This window comes from Tachypleus tridentatus, chromosome 9 (assembly GCF_004210375.1).
Source record: "Tachypleus tridentatus isolate NWPU-2018 chromosome 9, ASM421037v1, whole genome shotgun sequence".
NCBI lineage: Eukaryota > Metazoa > Arthropoda > Merostomata > Xiphosura > Limulidae > Tachypleus > Tachypleus tridentatus.
This window is the reverse complement of record NC_134833.1, coordinates 95,694,494-95,712,192: the sequence shown is the minus strand read 5'-3', so window position 1 is coordinate 95,712,192 and position 17,699 is coordinate 95,694,494. Positions and strand designations below refer to the sequence as shown.

The window sequence follows — 17,699 nt, the reverse complement described above, 5'->3', positions numbered from 1 at the left end:
GTTGTATTTTAAAAATACATTCGAAATAAATCTTATTTCTTTTTATAAAGACCAACAGCATTATAGTTTTTTAATAACATTCACATCACCCATCTTACAAGAATATAAAAAGTACTACCCCTATGTCCTTAATCATTAGCCTATAACAAATAGTGTTTTGATACTGTTCCTTCACTACAAATTAGCTACTCCAAGGTCGAAGTTTAGAAAATAGGAAGCAATAACGCTAGAAGTTTTTGTTTTTGATATTCCCAGCAAATCATTATTTACTGTATGATCCTCTCAGGCATTTCATTTATTGTTTACTATCATTTATTACCTTGTACGTGCTTCTAGGTTTTAGTTCTTTCTATACTATCCGCACTGTCCTGCTATCAAACTAAACAGTAACATATGTAGTAGTCATTCATCTCAAGTATTAGGTTAATCTTAAAGTTACTTTGTCGAGGCCGATTAATTAGTTTTCTTCAACCATAGAAGCTTATGCAAGTTTCCTGCTTCTCCATAATTAAGACTAATTATTGTTAATTTTTATCGTAAATGTTTAACAACCCTTCTAGCAAAAGGTTATACGTAACTCTTAAGAAGAATTTGAGAAAGTTTTGGAAAGTTATTCAAAGAACATTAAATCTACGATATTAGATTAAAAGCTTGTGCATTCCGTAATCATGGAATACAGAAGTAGTTTATTCTTTCTTTAACGATACCCTCCGCTAATGTAGCGGTAACACTACGGATTTACAACGCTAAAATCAGGGGTTCAATTCCCCACGATGGGCTCAGCAGATAGACCGATGTGGCTTCGATATAAGAAAAAAAACAAACTTTCTTTAATTTTTTTGGGTCAAAAAACAATTTAATGACAGACGAAATTAAACTATATTCTTAAAGTATTCATTTAATGTTTTGAATACAAAATACACTGCTGGCCAAAATCTTAAAGCCAATGAACATAAAGAAAAAATATGCATTTTGCGTTGTTAGACTCAATCACTTAACAGGGAAAATGTGAACACTATGAAATTAGCCTAAATACTAGTTGGTCAAAAGTTTAAGACCATACTGAAACGAAGCATTAATCGGTAAACACGTAACGAAATTTAGTCATTTGTGTTCAAGCATTAGCGTTGTCAACATCTCTCACTGACATCTTCTGTGTTACATTGGGTAAAAACATCGCAAAGGCTAAAAATGTGACAGAGTTTGAACGTGACAGAATTGTCGAGCTGCAAAAGCAAGGTCTCTCTCATCGCTGGTGAGATTGGGCGTAGTAAAACTGCTGTTGCAAATTTCTTAAAAGACCCTGAGGGATACGGAACGAAAATTTCAAATGGTCGGCCCAAGAAAATTTCGCCGGCGTTGAGTAGAAGGATTCGACGAGACACAGCTGATCGTCGAACCAGATTAATGCTCTTACGGACGCAGAATGTAGCTCAAGAACAATAAGACGGCATCTACGAGAGAAAGGCTTTAAAAACCATAAACGTTTTCAAAGGCCACGCCTCCTTCCACACCACGAAACAGTTCCGTTAAACTTTGCTGAGAACAACCAACATGGGATGTAGAAAAGTGGACGAAGGTTTTGTTTTCTGATAAGAAAAATGTAACCATGATGGTCCAGATGGCTTCCAACGTTACTGGAACGATAAAGATATCCCACCGGAGACATATATTACAGTGGAAGAGGTTCCATCATAATCTGGGGTGCTTTCTCCTTCAATGGAACAATGAATCTTTAGGTTATACAGGCGCGTCAAACAGCAGCTGGTTACATTGGCATGTTGGAGAGAACATCCTTATTGACTGAAAACCCTCGCTTGTGTGGAAATGACTGGATCTTTCGGCAGGATAACGCTTCAATCCAAAATGCCCACAGGACAAAGGACTTTTTCATGGGGAATAACGTGATTCTTTTGGATCATCCAGTGTGTTCGTACGAACTGAACCCCATTGAAAATGTTTGGGGGTGGATGACAAGGGAAGTCTATAGAAAAGGACGTCAATTCCGAACAGTGCATGATCTTCGTGAAGCCATCTTCACCACTTTGAATAACATTCCAGCCAGCCTTCTGCAAACGCTTACATTGAACATGCCAAAGCGAATGTTTGTAGTTATTCGCAATGACGGCCGTGCAACTCACTACTGATACCTCTTGTTGGGCATTTCCCACCCTGTTTAAGACTTCATTTTGGTATAGTCTTAAACTCTTGACCAGCTAGTATTTAGACTAATTTAATAGTGTTCACATTTTCCCTGTTAAATGCTAAAAAGGTTTTTATTTTTATTTTCCCTTTTCTTATTTTCATCTTTCAAAGCTGGACACAAGTAAGTGGTTGAGTCTAACAACGCAAAATGCATATTTTTTTCTTTATATTCATTTGCCTTGATGAAATAGTGCATTCTATTAAGAGTTACAACTTAAACAATGAAGAATTAAAAGCTAAAAGCCTAACATTTTTGACAAAAATTACGTAAATTGCAGACGTCTTTTTCTCAACATTCCTTTTAATTTGTCAATTTCGGATTCAAAATCAGAAGCCTTTCGTTCAATAAAAAAAATCTTATTTTAGTTGGAAGATGAAAAAAAAATGTTCTCTAATATCTTGTTTGTATCACTAATTATGAAAGGTTTATTCCCTTTGTCACTCTATCGAGGCCCGGCTTGGCCAGGTGGTTAAGGCGTTCAACTCGTAATCTGAGGGTCGCGAGTTCGAATCCTCGTCGCACCAAACAATGTCGCCCTTTCAGCCATTGGGGCGTTATAATGTGACGGTCAAACCCACTATTCGTTGATGAAATAGTAGCCCAAGAGTTGGCGGTGGGTGGTGATGACTAGCTGCCTTCCCTCTAGTCTTACACTGTTAAATGAGGGGCGACTGGCGCAGATAGCCCTCGAGTAGCTTTGTGCGAAATTCATAAACAAACAAACTCTCTGTCGAAAGTATTTTCACACTGTTTTTTTTTTTGGTAATGTTCAACAATATACATCATCACTTAGCAACAAAACTATTCACCTGATTTTTCTTGGGTTAACTATGAAGTTTATGAATACTTAATATTCATGTTAATTTGTCAGAAAGATTGTTTTCTATTATTTATTGTTTAGATAATAAATAAAATACTTTAATTCAGAAGTTTTATGAAATAAAGTTACAGCCAAACGCAAAATAAAATTTACCTAAGCCTTACGTTACTTTTATACGTATTAAATTAGACTACAAAAATGCTTACTGTTAGTAAAGTTATCGAATCAGTGTTTTAAAAAGTTGTAAGTGGTGAGTAAATGTTAATTAATAAATATTATTTTGCCATATTAACATATTCTTGCTTGGCTTTAAAATAAATAAAATAAACGTTTATTGTGACTAAATATCTTCTTTACCTTTTGTACAGCCAAAAGAGTTGACAATTTGTGTTGGAATGTTCGTACTATGTTTTCTACTCCCTAACCTAGAATACAGTTAAAGAACTCATGAGTGCTATTCAAGTCTCTTTCAGTGTGCATATATACTTTTGCTCACGATAACATTTGATTTTTCTGTGTTAGTTTTACTAGAAATGTTGCGATTAACGAATTACTTCGAGACTGATGAAATAAATAAGTGAAAAGTAGGTACATTTTGGAGGTACAGTCATTCGATTTAGTTAAGTTCTATAACTTTTTTGATCATTCAACAATGGTTTCCTATCATGCCTTATGACGTTAGACAAAAAGACTTTCGGTTTCTAATGTTCCACCAGCCTTTGGTCTTTTTGTCTAACGTCATATAAATTCCGAATGAAAGGCTTATTGAGCAGTGAGTTACTTGTGGGAGCCCCCAGTGGCTCAGCGGCGTGTCTGCATACTTACAACGCTAAAAACCGGTTTTCGATACCCGTGGTGGGAAGAGCACAGATAGCCCATTGTGTAGCTTTGTGCTTAATTCAAAACAACAACAACAACGAAACGACTTATGGGAAACAAAATATACGTTTCACTTGTTAATCTCAAACACTTCTGATTTTGAATCCTTAAAGAAAACAGCTACAGTTTATTATAAATTTTCGGCCTATCGATTTCTAATGTAATCTATTCTTCATAAGTACGAACATAAGAAAAGTATATTTAATTAGCTGTATTCATAACTGCATGATTTTAGTAAACATCAATGTAGGTAATTTGCTTTGATCAAAAGTTAATTATTTGGTTAAATATCTGAAAAGCTTGCTAACACTCCCAGGAGGACGGAAATGTCTGCAAATCTTATTTTTGACTTCCATGGTTGCTGATACTTCTAATGGGATCTTAAAATCTGCAATATTTACAAACCAGAGAGTTAAGTGAGCAAGGTGAAACGAAAGAAGAAACCATTGTTTAATTCTACATATTAAAATTATCACAATAAATAACAAAACTCATACTGTAGGAAGAACAATGAATTGTATAGATAATTACATTCTATCTCACATTAAGTAAAAAACTGTAAAACAAGAAGTAACATGAAAAGTTTCTCACTGATATTAATTGATAAAACCATAATAACGAGAATAATATGAAGACATAAAAATAATGTATATTATAGAAAGTAATCAAAAACATTCTATCTCATATTAAACAATAAAACCCATACTGTAGGGAATAATATGAGAAAAATACTACCTTATACTATTGTATAGGATGTAACATGAAACATTCTGGTTCATTAGGTAACAAAATTTATTATGTAGAAAATAACGTGAAACATACTCGCTCATAAATTACACATACATAGCTGAACGAGGATCATGCTAAATGGAAGCATTTAAAACTTTGTTCAGATAAAGAAATAAAATGATATAATTTAAGACTGAACATAAAGTGTATTAAAGCAGGACCTATAACACTTGACAGTTACAAACATATAAAAGCCATGAATAAACAAGGCAAGATTCAGATGCAGTGATTATGCTGATATGAATAATATTTCACACCCAGTTTTGACTGTTTCAAATTCCGTTTTATAGGAAGTAAAATGAAACACTTTAGCTCGTATTGGGTAACATGTTGTATTTGTTGTAGTTAACTGTAACTTATCGTCTGTGCATTATATCAACTTACTTGAAACTCCCCTAACGTAGAAGCGTCCACCACAGCTAGGATCCCGAGATAAATCCCCAAAAAGAAGTCAGCAGTAGCGAGATTACAGACGAGAAACCTTGGGACGTCCATTGTGCTCTGGCCGAACACTATGACCACCACCACTACACCATTCCCTAGCATAGCAAGAAGGAACACTATCCAGATTCCACACCGTAAAGTCCACCAGCCAAACAAGTCGTCACAAGGAAGAAACGGATCTAAGACAACCACATGTTTATAGGTTAACTCTAAAACTACAGTAGTTTGAGAGTAAACAAAATAAAATATGAACTACATAACACATTGTTTTAATTGAAAATTTAAATTTCTCGTCAGAACTTATTTATTTCCAGCTCAAAATTCCAATAAAGTTGAATCTATTAACACTTTGAACTAAAATATGTTGAAACTTCTGTGTTTATTATGAGAAACTTAAATATTCGTATCTGGAAATATATATTTAAATAAGCATAGTTCTATGGCTGATGTGCAACACATGAAAACACTTAATTACGGTTATTTCTAAACTACAGAGTTATCTTAATTTGCAAAAAACATAAAACTAACATAAATTATGCGCTAATATCCAGGCAGTATATATCATATCATTCTATTGTTTCTTACATAACTTCATTTATTTGGGATATTCGCGCTTCAATAGCTACTGTTAGAAAGGCAGCTAGCTTGTCAACAGGACCTACCACCAACTCATGAACTTCCCTTGTTTGGTTGAATAGTAAGGCTAAATAATCATTCATATACGTAGCCTATGATAATGAAATTAGAGCAGGATTTTTGTTTCAGTAACGAGGGTTAACCATAGACCTTTGGATCCACAGTCCAACACACTAACTACTAACACTCTCACAATATAAATACGAATTTTACTTGCATAGATGAAAACATAAAATCATTGTGTTAGTATTCAATAATACATATATTTTCTTTAAAGCTAGGCAGGCGGTTAAGGCGCTCGACTCGCAATGTGAGAGTCGCGGGTCTGAATCCACATCACACTAAACGTGCTTGCCTTTTAGCCGTGGGGGCATTATAGCGTGATAGTCAATCCAATATTCATTAGTAAAAGAGTAGCCCAAGAGTTGTCAGCTGGTGGTGATGACCAGTTGCCTTTCCTCTAGGCTTATAGTACTAAATTAGGGACGGCTAACGCAGATACACCTCGTGTAGCTTTGCGTGAAATTCAAAACAAACAAACATGAGTTGCTATTAGTATTATATTCAATAAGGAATCTAGCGACATATGTAATTGTGATAATAGCACCGAGTACTAAGACAACTGTGTGACGTAATCACAATAATAAAATCCTACTTTTCTAACCAAACTTTACGTAGTTGAATTGAACACCCACAAAATATCTGTAACACGACAAAGATAATTTTGTGTTCAGTATCGAGACAACTATTATGCATAACCATAGTAACTATTTTAAATATTAGACTGACATTTATACAATGAACCGGATAATACGTACAGAGGTATACCCGGATTTTTCTCTATGCTAAAATGCTTTTATTTACAAAACTTTTTTATTATTGTTGGCTAGCTACATATTTTAAAGCAGTGTTCCAAGATAAACGAATTTCTATCTTTCAGTACATTGTTGCTTGATGAAGGCTCTGATGAGAGGGCCTAATGTTCGTAAATAAAACTATTTTAATATAGAGAAAAGTTCTAGAATAAGTCTACAAGTTAATTTACATATGTTATGAGCTTTAAAGAATAAATACAGAGGCAAGTTTTTATGTAATCATAACACTAGTATTTATCTTACCTGGTTGAGGAATACATTGGATTGGATAACGAGAAAGAATTATGTCTTCACTGTTGTAAAATGACTTGTAGTCTTCAAAATATTCTTCTGCATATTGAGCCAAGTTGTCAGGAATGGTATAATCTTTGCCGAAAGATTTCCATAACTGAAGAGCAAACTCTTCAAATTTTGATGAAAAATTCTCTATGAAAAAAATACGTGAACACGCGAATTTGTTTATAACGACATATTTTTACACACTATGTTTCTTAGAAAACTGTCATATCTTATTTTCATAAAAATTTCTTTATGCAAGTTTGGAGGAGAAAATACTGTTCAAGAATGTTAAAAGTATTCATTTCTCTGCCATATTTTAAGATTTAAATATCGAAATTACTTTATCACTGTGGATTCAGTAGATAACCCAATGTGGCTTTGCTCTAAGAAAAACGCACACACACACACAAAAACACTTTTTGATCACGGTCTACACGCGACTAGCAAGCACCTTTAATATTTACATAAATAGTGTATTAACAAAATAGCGTAAAACAATTGCTTAGAGTGAATAGAGGTTTCTGTTTTGTTTCTTTCTTACTGTATATATACTCTTATTCTACAGTAATTATTTATGGCACATACCATAACACTGCTACTAACTAATTATTCGATAATCGTAATGCGGTGCTATTTTCTGCATCATGTTTTAAGAACTTTCTTATTTAATTTCTAGCCATTAAGATAATATTGAAATATCTGATCTATTTTTTTGTCGATCAACTATATCGTGTTGTTTAACAAGACAATATTAACTGCAATTTCTTTCGTACATCTGTCCTACTTTATCAAGCTCGTGATAAGTTAATCATTTATATTGTAAAACCGTTATAAATTAATTTCCCTTTGCAATAGTTTAGATATGTATATTGTAATGGATTTACTATTATATATATCCGTTTAAAAACATGTAACAAACTCGATGTGCCAAGAGACAGTATATATTATTGGTTTGTTATGGTTGCTATGCAATGAACGTCAGACGTTATAATTGTGATAAGTCTTATTAATCAGAAACTTCAGGGACGATTATAGATTTCGAATATTACAAACAAGCTAAATTCAGCGGATTCATACCGAATATTATTTCATATAACTTCAGCGGTGAAAAATTCGCGTACGATAATTGAAAAGCGAAGAACGCAGAGCTACCTAGCTTCCTTTTACGTGAATTTTATCTAGATCAATTCGAAAGTAGCTTGCTCATCGTGAACCCTCGATAAGACAATAAGAAAGTTCCAGAATAGAAAAAAACTCAGTATTATTTGTAAATTTGTAAAGGTTTTGTATATAAATCATTATTTGTAATCACCATTATCGTAAATTGTATTATTGTTTGTATATTAAAAGTTATTTAAGTATGTGTATCAATCTTTTGGCAAGTATCATAAATTTCATACATATCGTCATTTAAATTCTAAGCCAGTTTTATTTTAACCTAGTTTTAGGCTATTTGAAATTCTTATGCGTAACAATATATGTATAAAAGGAGTAACAATAGTTTCGGATGGCCCGGCATGGCCAGGAGGGTTAAGGCATACCACTCCTAATCCGAGGATCGCGGCTTCGAATCTCAGTCGCACCAATTATGCTCGACCTTTCAGCCGTGGGGGCATTATAATGTTACGGTCAATCCCACAATTCGTTGGTAAAAGAGTAGTCCAAGAGTTAGCGGTGGATGGTGATGACTAGCTGTCCCTCTAATCTTACACTGCTAAATTAGAGACAGCTAGCGCAGATAGTCCTCGAGTAGCTTTGCGCGAAATTCAAAAACAAACAAATAAAACAAACTTTCGAATAAATTCCTAACATTACATGATAAAATATAAACCCAAAGGGTTGAGAGAAAGGAATACGAAATCTTCAAAAGATTCTTTGGAGTTCAAGGTAGTTTCACTAAATCATTATTATGTCTTATATTCCGGTAAGCGTTATACAATTTAAAGAATATGACAATATTTTTGTAGATCTGAAAAAAATTACACAAGGAAACAAATAATAAAAAACAAAAATACGAGTTAAAATTCCATTTTTTAAAAAGAGACTGGAACTCCGTTAAAGCGTCTTTCTCAGTTTATCCTGGCCTAGCATATCTAGGTGTTTAGAGCGCTCAACTTGTAATCTGAGGGTCGTGGGTTCGAATCCCCGTTACACCAAACATACTCGTCCTTGCAGCCATGGATTTATTATAAAATTACGGTTAATCCCATTATTCATTGGTAAAATAGTAGTCCAAGCGTTGGCGGTAGGTGGTGTTGACTAGTTGCCTTCCTTCTAGTCTTACACTGCTAAAATAGGGACGCCCGGCTCAGATAACCCTCATGCAGCTTTGCGCGAAATTCCAAAAACAAACAAGCGAACTTACCATAGCCGGGCCAGACGTCTGTGATGTTCGTACTCCACATGTTCATGTCCACGTCGTCTTTTGTTAGCCACACAATAGCCTCCTGTAGTCTGGTAGACTTTTCAAGCGTTTTCTGACTGACAGAGAGGAACGCACAACAGTGGTATGAGTAGGAGAGAACTAAGGTATGAACACGGGGAAAGGAGTCTGGAGAGGGGAACTCTTTTAAGTTTGGATTGTTGAAAGTTTTAAGCTGTCGAAGATTCTGTAATCCTTTAGTCGGAAGTGTTGGAAAACGATTGTTACCAAGGTTCCTAACCGAAAGATTCAAACAATAAAATTTAAAATGGCTTTCAACGAAAAAAACTTTTACTACTAACAAAATTATTTACTAAAAGTGTACTGACATTTTAGACAAAAATATCTGTGTTATAACGTGTCTAATTGCAATATATAAAACAAAAGTATTAGTTTTTACTAATAGTAAAGCAATTAGTAGCGTTTTGTTTTCTTTCTTGGCAAAATTGTCACCTTCAACATATTTTCGTCCTCTCTCTTTAAATCCCTATAAAGATTTCAACATATTTTATACGTTTCTTGTATCTTATTATTATTTGTTATTCCAATATTTTTTTTTATCCGTGGAACGTTATTCTAATATCAAGTGCTTTTGTTTCATTATTTACTTTTAGTCCATTTCAAATGTGACAAAAATTGGTAAATAGATTAACTACAGTGCATAACATTTTTTATAACTTTTTTCAAAGTTTTGAAAGGTCCTATCTTTGTGCTTATGACGCAGACAACCCCTTAATGTTACCAGGGCACGACCAATGTATGCTTCTATTGTGGACATCAGTCCTTTTTTTTATGTGTGTATGTCTGGGTTTATGTGTGTGGTTAAAAAATATGTAGCATCCTGGTATCACACTGAATCTAATTACATCCAAAAAAGAGTATTTTATGAATAACTAGTTAAGGTACCCGTTCTACGCATGGGGAACATATAATATAAATGACATAATTAATTATGTAAGAACGCATGATTCTGTGAGGCTTATCCGCACTGCAACAAACCAGTTTTCTACGCTTCAGTTATTATACAGGTTAACAATTTATCATTTCTCGCTCAAACATTAATCTTGGAACTTTCTTTACAGATATACTCCTAAACAAGCTCTTAGCTTCCATTTACAGATGCGTTATAAGAATGATTATCAATCCATCAAACATTCAAAATAAAGCCGGACAAAGCCCTTGTGACGACGAGCACTGCAGACTGTGTATCTCCCTCTGGTCAGTAATAACAAATTAGAGACGGCTACTATACCTGAACATTAATTGTCCTGATTAGGACGTTTGTCCCATGTTAAAAAATTTAAAATTGAAAGTAATTATGGAAACCAGCTATTCTTCTTTAGTGTGATTATATTTAAATATAGAGAATTTCTTTCGTCTTTTGTAGTCATTTATAATTTTTTTATGTCATAACACATTATTCTTGACAAATTCATGTTGCGTTTGTTTCTTAGCAAATAACACATGTCGCTTTGTTAACCTAATCAGTATCAGATAAACATAACATGGATCTCCACTTTAAAATATAAATATGAACCTCAAAAAAAGATCCAACTTACAGATCTCTTAGCCGAGGAACAGTCTCGAAGGCTTCTGGATGAATGTCCTTAATATTGTTATTGACAAGACTTCTAAAAAAGGAAGAAATAATAATAGGTATATTCAAACTCAAACAATTTCAAAATGTATGGCAACTCCAATGATTTGGAATATTAGATCTAAGTCGCCGAACTCATTTCATACCCCATAGAAACAAATATTTCTTTTCAAAGCCAAACAGGACCAAACATGTAATAATAATTATTAGTGTTTTATTCTGTGATGCAAAGTGTTACTCTTTTAATTAACATTATTGTAATATCATTACTGCACTAAAATAACCCTATGATGATTCTCTTCTTCAGTAAACTATTCACTGGCAGCTTTAAATAACCACTGAGATGACGAACTTCGTTAATTCTCTACTAATTATCCTTTAGTAGTTAATGATAGTGTGAAACATTGATAGTTTTCTATTAATTACTTTTTAGTAATCAACGATAGTGTGAAACTGTTAGTTCTCTACTAAATAATCTTACTGATCAATCATAGTGAAAATATTGCTAATTCTCTACTGATTATTTCTTTAGTAACCAATTACAGTATAAAACTTTGCTAGTTCTCTATAAATTAATTTTAAGCAACCAATGATAGGATGAAATGTGTCATAACAAGAGACTTTCCTTTCTCTTGGATCTCCTATATGCCTTCATAGTGTCATTAACTACGTTTGTAGTTCCAAAAAAGTACTTAGAAATCTATGTTTTGGTGGTTCACAGCAAACTAAATAATAATTCGAGCTTTGCTTGTTAGACTAAGGATCTCAAAATCAGCGTTTATACACAACAATAATTTAATTCAGTTATTCACTAATCATTAAAACTGTTTCTTCTCCAGAAATTATATCTATGTCGCTATTTTGTTAACTCCTGAAATACACATTACGAAAAAGTTGGATATATTGAACGAATACGTTTTTGTTTTTTTGGTGGGGGAGGTTCAAAATATAGTTTCATAAAAATATTCCCAATACAAAACTTCGAAAAGTGTAGAATAATTATTATTTAACGTCATCATTTATAGAACAATTCTAGCTTCAACTTCAGATTCATTCATGCATATTCTTGCGGAAAGATGACTTCGTTTCACATACACGCCCTTCCCCCACTATGTACATATGATGTAATCTTTATTATAATCAAATTAATAATTAAATTTATAAGTTTGCTACACAGGTAGTAACATTTCACAAACTAACTACGAGGGATGAAAGATTTATTAACCCTGAATAAAACAAACCGTAAAAAATGAAATTTCACGTTACGGTAAATAGGTTGTTTTAACATGTAATGGACAGTTGAAGAAATATCAAATTTTGTTGGTTGATGGCAAACCTCATGTGTTACAGTAAATATCTTGTGTTAACGTGAGGTGGATAATTTTGATGGTATTGTTGTTGATGTATCTCTTTTCACTTAATAGTTAATTAAATTGTGTAACTTGTTGTCGGATTTGTAATTATTGTAATGTTCTTTGTCATTATTGTAGTGTTCTTTGTGTGTGTGTATGCATAAGTTATGTATAGTGTACTCACAGAGAGAGGTGTTTGTTGGTGTAGCCCCCAAATGATACAGTGGTATGTATACGGACTTATGACATTAGAAACCGGGTTTTGATACCCGTGGTGGGCAGATCACAGATAGCTCATTGTGTTGCTTTTTGTTTCACTTCAAACAAACAAACAAAAATGTTAAGGTGTAGTTTTGGCTAAGGCACATTAACCACAAGTGCCGCACACTCCATTATTCCAGTCCTGCACATCCTCAGTAATGGTGAAGCCTCAACACGTTGACGGCTTTAATAACCCTGGCAATCGATAGACCTAAAGCCCACATAACCAACTGGTGGCATTGCAAAGCAAACTAATGATTTAATAGGGTCGATGGTCTAAACATAACACCACTAAAAAACCTGCTAGTGCACATCAACAACTTGCCTTGACACTGGTGCACATGAACAATTTTATTCCGTACATGGATTGAAACAAATAGAGGGAAAACATTGTACAACATATAGAGTTCAGAAAAGTTCAAAAACATAGGAGAACTAATATCAACTACACGAAAGAGATACGCATCATATACTGGTGACACCAATATGCCTGTTTATTTAACTTTTGTTCGTAATACACAGACAAGTATTACTTTCCATAATCATGTTTTTTTGAACTGTCACATGAAATAAAAAATATTGCCAAAATTTATAGTATACCTGAATGCTGGCAAAACTTATAATATATATAAACGTTGACTAATTTATAATACACCCAAATGCTGACAAACTCTGTAGTTTATTGGGCCCGGCATGGCTAGGTTATTAGGGCGCTCGACTCGTAATATGAGTGTCGCGGGTTCGTATCCCCGTCCCACCAAACATGCTCGCCCTTTCAGCCGTGGGGGCGTTATACTGTGACAGTCAATCCCACTATTCGTTGGTAAAAGAGAAGTCCAAGAGTTGGAGGTGAGTGGTGATGACTAGTTGCCTTCCGTCTATTCTTAGAGTACTAAATTAGGGACGACTAGCGCAGATAGTCATGTAGCTTTGCGATGAAGGATTTAGAAAACCGAAACGATAATCAGTAACTTAAATTTTATCACCGAGTGTGACCTGAGCTTCCTAAATTATTCTTGGTCCGTCTCGAGAAGCCTACATTTTAATTGTAACAGTAGTTTATTATTGTGTTTCTCATACATTATTTAAAATGTCATTTGTCATATTACAGAAGTGTTATCAATTTTTATTGACACTTCTTTTAGGTGGGTAATAATAGCTGTAATGCAAATTTACTTAATCCATCATTACATATAGGTCACTAACCACAAGTAATTGAACCAAGTCGTCAATTTATCAGAAGTATAATAAATTACTATAGAAGAAACAAACACGTGAAAATATTATTCAAATCGCTAATATTTTCTATTTGTTTTAAAAAGAACAGTTCCCTTTGTTTTTATGAAAACCTATGTTTACCAATATATGATCAAGAAACATTTTTTTCTTATATTCTCTATTACTCCTATAATTCATCAAGGCTGTTTCGCTGCTGTTTGATCTTTTCAATTTTTTATAACAACTCATATACTCTTAATACTCATATCAATACTTTATGCTGGCCAAGCTATTGATTGTGAACGTTTCATCGATTTCATTTCCCTTCCAACAGTCGTTTTACTTAACTGTTTGCGTGTCTAAGATCATTATCTTGTAACAAAATAAATCCCTATTCAATAGCTCATGTTCTTGAGGATTTGTTTGGACATTCGCAGAAAGCTATATAAGTGTTATATGTAGTCCCTACATATATATATATGGAGTTCGATTCGCCTCGGTGTACTCAGCAGACAGCTCGATGTGGTTTTGCTATAAGAAATCAAACACACACACACATACAGATGTATATATATATAGAAAGAGCGAATGACCCTGATATTTAAATCCTAAAACAAGTTGGGAAACTATTGTACAGAATAATAATACAAACAATACTTCGACATTTTCTTTGTTTTTGAGGTTTGACACTTTGGTTTAACGTAATAATTTAGAAAGACAGTGAACGTGAAAAGAAAAACAAACAACACTTTATCAAAGTTGATTCCCATCTCCCTTGTTTCAGGTTGAAACAACCTATTTATAACCAACACATGGCAATCATTCGATCTTTCTTACAGGAGCTTGGCAGTTAAGACATTCGAATCGCAAACTGCGGGAAGCAGATTCGAATCCCGTCACCAACACGATCGCTCTTTCGGCACTGGGGACGTTATAATGTGACTCAAAAGCCCACTATTCATTGGTAGAGAGTGGCCCAAAATTTTGCGGTGGTGATGATGAATTAACAGTAATATTTTCACGTAAATAATTCTAAATTTCTACACATATCTCACTGAAACGTGAAATTTTGCTTCAACCAGTTGCATAGAGTAGCCTTCACCAGCCAATACTTTAATTTTTACACGGTTGTTATGATTCATACTATCCTCAGAGCATTGATGCATTTGCCTCACTACTGCTGAAAATGTATGACTGCCTACAGTTTTTATAGAACAAAAATTATCGTTAGATAAATAACCTATACGGAGTTGCATATTGAACAAGAAGAAATGGACCAAACAAGAATGAAATGAAAGAGTACATATCACATGATCCGGCTTTGATCACATACCCTTTTCGACATCAAATGGAGAACAAAAATCCCTACATTACTGAGTTCTCTACTTTGTATATCGAAAACTTGATGTTTCAATAGAATCTCAGTTTTCATGGTTATACCTTTCCTTTAGTTAATTCTAGAATACTATGTCATGACCATTTTGCAATATTTTAACAATAAATTAATTTTGCATATATTAATAATAATAAAACAGGCAGTCAACGATCTTGAAGATTGTTCTGTTTTCACCAGTGGTTACTGCTATAACTAGGTGAGTGCTAGGCGTTGAAGAAAGATGATGATGATCAATGAAAAAATAAAATCACGTTTTGGATGTTCCCTGTTTTCAACTTTGAGACGCTCTAGATAGCTGAAAAGCGGCATATAGACCGGAAATAGCGAATATGCCAGTTTTTCTTCGTATCTAACTTCTGATGATCTGTACAAAAGAAATTCCAGATAACTTTTATATTGCTTTATTACGGGTATCTGTGCCATCCCTGCATAAATATTGCTAGCGCGCTCTGTGGCAGGCATTAAGCTGGTGTTGAACTGGATGGTTTGTTGAATGGCATGCAATCATAGCGGTTCATTTTCATGCAGTTAGCATGCATTCGATCCTATAATATTTGCATTTTATGTTCATTTTATTCATTATTTCCATAATAACTTCCAAAGGCGTTTATATGTATAAATACACGCGTTTATTTGATCTGCCACTGATATATATATATAATATCTTGCTGTATACACATACATACGCAGGTAAATTCACACAAGTATATTAATTCATACAAACACATACAAAAACACCTTTTTAGTTACAAGGACCAGTTTAGTGCCTCAAATTGATTGACTTTTCACTTAATAATCAAATGACAGTAGAAATTCATTTATGAGGAAATGAATTTAATATTACATGAAAACATCACAAATTCATATATGATGTCCATTAAAGAAATTTAGCAAACTGAAAATAAAACCTTACAAAACTTGTAACTTGTCCAGTCCTCGGAAAGCATCGCGTGGAATAGTTTCTATTAGATTGTCTCCTAGCAACAAGTCAATCAGGTTCTTCTGCTTCTGGAATGGAATGTTCTCTAGCGATCTTATCCTGTTGTAACTGAAGTCTCTGCAGAGAAAGAAGCAAAGTAAAATCTTTCCCATGGTAAGGCGCACAACTGGGGAATTTCTCGATCCCAATATGATAGCGTAAAGGTAGGAAGAAAAGCACAAACCTTACACGATTCTCACTTTCCCAACTGGAGTCTTAAAAAGTTAAATAGCATGTTACGGCTTTATCATTGGCATGACTTGAAACTGTGGGGATAACCAACTGGTCATGGAGTATTAGATTGAGATATATGACGACTTTATCCAGAAAAATAAAAACTGGTACAGTTGTATCTGTATTATTACTCTAGTGAACAAAAAAGTTCTTATAGAACTTAAGCTGATGAAAAAAAAGAAAAAAAAAGCAACTTATAAAGTTGTGAAGCCAAATATACATATAAATATATATAGTAAAAATATTATAAATCAATAACTCGTGAACGTTAAATGTATAACGTTAGATAAGTACTTAGAGTACAGTAAAAAGTCGGTTATATGTCTTCGTCGTTAACGGTCTTGTCGGCTGTAATATCTCAAGAGGCTTGGTTAGTGTAGGAGATGTAGATTAGTCCTAAGTCTCTATCTACGCTAAGCTAACATTGCAAAATATTCTTCGTAAGTGTGTAGAAATAGATCATGAAACATAGTCAACTTAATTTTAAACGTTATAAGAAATGATATTTAATTATCATAACTAAGAAAATAAAGTAAGTTAAATGCCGCCCATTTGCTCCAGATATCCACAAAAATAGGTTAATATAAGTTGATTATACAGTATATTCGCAGGACTACACATAAAACAAAAACAAAATTACAGCTCGTGATTAAAGTGCATAAACAAAAAGCTGTGAAAATAAAGACAAATCTGCTATTTTTTTAGAAGAACAAAAACCCAATATTTCTCTCTCAAATAAGCCCAAGTATTTCCACTCAACACAACGTTTTTTTCAATTGAAAAGTGTACTCGTCGAACGGTTCTTGATCTGAAAATAACCCATTATTTTTCATATCACAGAATCAAAAACAACTTGATTTAATAGGAACTGTATCAGTAAAAATTGTATTTAAATAACAACAACAATATAACCGTTTTTAAGAAGTAAAGTAAGCAAAATAAAAAATAAGACTGAAATTGAAGGTTTATAATTATGCTAGAGGTTGTAACGTTATAACGTATTTGAAATATACGTAATTATACATAAAATAGAGTAACCACGCACGTTGAGAAGGGGTAGTAGTAACACTGGACGTTTCAGTTAACAAGCATTAGTTTTGGCAGTACACTATACTTTTGAGTTTACATTATTTTGGTAATGCAATGTACACTTTATTTTAACAAGCATTACTTTGCTAATATACTGTGTATTCTAATAATAAACGTTGATTTTTGTAAAATCGTATATATATTTTATGCAACAAGCTTTACTTTTGGTCAGATACATTTTACACAAGAGGTGGTACGACAGTGTAAATTTTAGTCAACAAAT

General features: G+C 33.5%; 1 protein-coding gene across 1 annotated transcript in view; it reads right to left on the bottom strand.

Annotated features, from left to right (window-relative positions):
* Positions 1–17,699, bottom strand: part of LOC143225809 (uncharacterized) — a 106,168-nt gene that overhangs the window by 4,001 nt on the left and 84,468 nt on the right. The window contains exons 12-16 of the mRNA XM_076455851.1: positions 16,088–16,231; positions 10,910–10,981; positions 9,294–9,586; positions 6,893–7,075; positions 5,079–5,317 (exon numbers count right to left, since the gene is read on the bottom strand). Of these exons, the coding sequence (XP_076311966.1) occupies positions 5,079–5,317; positions 6,893–7,075; positions 9,294–9,586; positions 10,910–10,981; positions 16,088–16,231 (931 nt within the window). The remainder of the gene's footprint in view (positions 1–5,078; positions 5,318–6,892; positions 7,076–9,293; positions 9,587–10,909; positions 10,982–16,087; positions 16,232–17,699) is intronic.